The 1,806-nt window shown below is 43.2% G+C and overlaps 1 protein-coding gene across 1 annotated transcript in view; it reads left to right on the top strand. All coding sequences in view use genetic code 11, as the record gives it.

Moving 5' to 3' along the window:
* Positions 1-196: 196 nt before the first annotated feature.
* Positions 197-1,806, top strand: part of EGR_11025 (hypothetical protein) — a gene marked incomplete at both ends in the record, with an annotated part of 1,913 nt that continues 303 nt past the window's right edge. The window contains one exon of the mRNA XM_024500274.1: positions 197-388. Within this exon, the coding sequence (XP_024345315.1) occupies positions 197-388 (192 nt within the window). The remainder of the gene's footprint in view (positions 389-1,806) is intronic.

Genomic DNA, 1,806 nt, shown 5'->3' with positions numbered 1-1,806 from the left:
TGCCCTATTTATTCACAGCCTCCACTTGGTGCCTCCCACCCACCTCTATTACAACAGGCAAATCAATGCAGGCAGGTAAACCGACTCTTTTACACCCATTTCACACCCACACCTTCCTAAATATCCTTCCTTATCCACCTCCACTTCACTCTAACAAGATGCACACGCCAGTTTGGGCACACCTGCAGCAGAAAACATGCACGACACCTACCCATGTCTCCACACCGTACCCTCCTTATCCTATCCCATTCTGCCTTATCTTAACTTTCATATGGCAACGGCATCCCATCCTGTCTCGCCGCACTGCGTCGCACGGCAACGACCTGAACCAAACGATACTACACCACCCTACACGGCGCGCTGCATATTGAGTTGCACCGAATACACAGTAAAGAAGCGGAATGGACAAAGGGGAGGGAGGAAACACGCACAAGTTGTACATGCTTTGGTCTTGTGGGTCTCCAAGATGCAAAATTGGAAGGGACAGCCGCATGTCATGCAAGTCAAATGTGCACAAACTTGTCAGTGCTTAGAGGTTTGACTTGCTCCCGATTTATTAACTGTTCATTTATGGAGGCAGATACTTTGGTGTAAGGCATGCGTATTCACACCTGGTTGAATACTGAAGCAACTCCGCCCAGTTACACTTAGCCAAAAGGACAGAACCATTTTGCCTAAGACCGCTTTATGTAGCAGTCTTCAGGATGCATCTGATCAAATCATATTCACTCCTTTCAGTGCATGCTTGAAGGCTGTTCGCTTATCAATTTTAATTCCTTTTTTGAATTCATGCCATTTAGAGAAGCAATATACCTTCTTCAATTTTGTGCATCTGTGGAAGTGATGTGAACGAAATTTGCAATTCAGTCAGCCATTCTGAGTTGACTTGAGCTTCAATTTGAGGGTCAGCTACTTTGTCATTACTCTTTTCGACCTCCTCTCTACAAACTCGGCCATTCATAGCTCAGTTTTTTCTCCAAGCAGTAATCAGGTGAATAGCCTAAACTCGAGTCCTATGTACACTTACCAATGAAAGCGTCAGGATAGTATGTCGAGAAGAATTTCTCGAGGTGTTTCAGTGAGTATATCCTATGGACTTTTCTGTGTAGTTGAATATCACTTTCTCAGACATTTGCCAATTTTAGATTCCTATTTTGATAAATACTCTGTCTGTTCAAATAAAGTGCCAGCCGTATTCCAGACTCATTCAAGTCACCGCACTTCCCATAAAAGTGCATCTGCATTTTCTTTCTACTGCGGCTGCTAAATCCAATTGCCACCACACGGGATACCAAAGAAGTAAATTTCTATTCGAATAAGAGTCAATTCTTAGCGAAACTCTGACAAAAAGCTTCTTAAAGCTTCAGCTCCCCACCGCTCATGCCTGTCATGACAAGAGCGAAGATTTGAAAAGGGAAAGAAGTTGTAATTATAAGTGGTCGTTGACTACCTCTGTCTATCATATTGGGTGCTGTCGAGGTTATTAAACAAAACCTCTTCCTCCAAATCGAGAACATTTGTACAGCTGTCACTTTATTTGCAGTGCAAAGAACGCCACAGTGATTGAAGTGTTGAATGTGCTGGGAGGAGCATCCCAAGCGTGCAAGGAGAAACAGGGAAGTGTGTTTGCTTCCTTGCGCCATCGTTGCCTGTGGGTATGCACAATAGTCATGATGTCATAAAATCAATAATGTGTGTTTTACTCAAAGTCGAATCTACCAACAAATAAGTTGGTGGGCCTTAAATGGCAATTTTTTTAACCACGATGTTCATTTGGTTACTAAGTGACAAGTAATGAGGTCGTTG

The sequence above is a fragment of the Echinococcus granulosus genome, assembly GCF_000524195.1.
Source record: "Echinococcus granulosus chromosome Unknown EG_S00333, whole genome shotgun sequence".
NCBI classification, from domain to species: domain Eukaryota; kingdom Metazoa; phylum Platyhelminthes; class Cestoda; order Cyclophyllidea; family Taeniidae; genus Echinococcus; species Echinococcus granulosus.
Note: the sequence above shows the minus strand (reverse complement) of the source record. Positions and strands in the feature narration are given on the sequence as shown.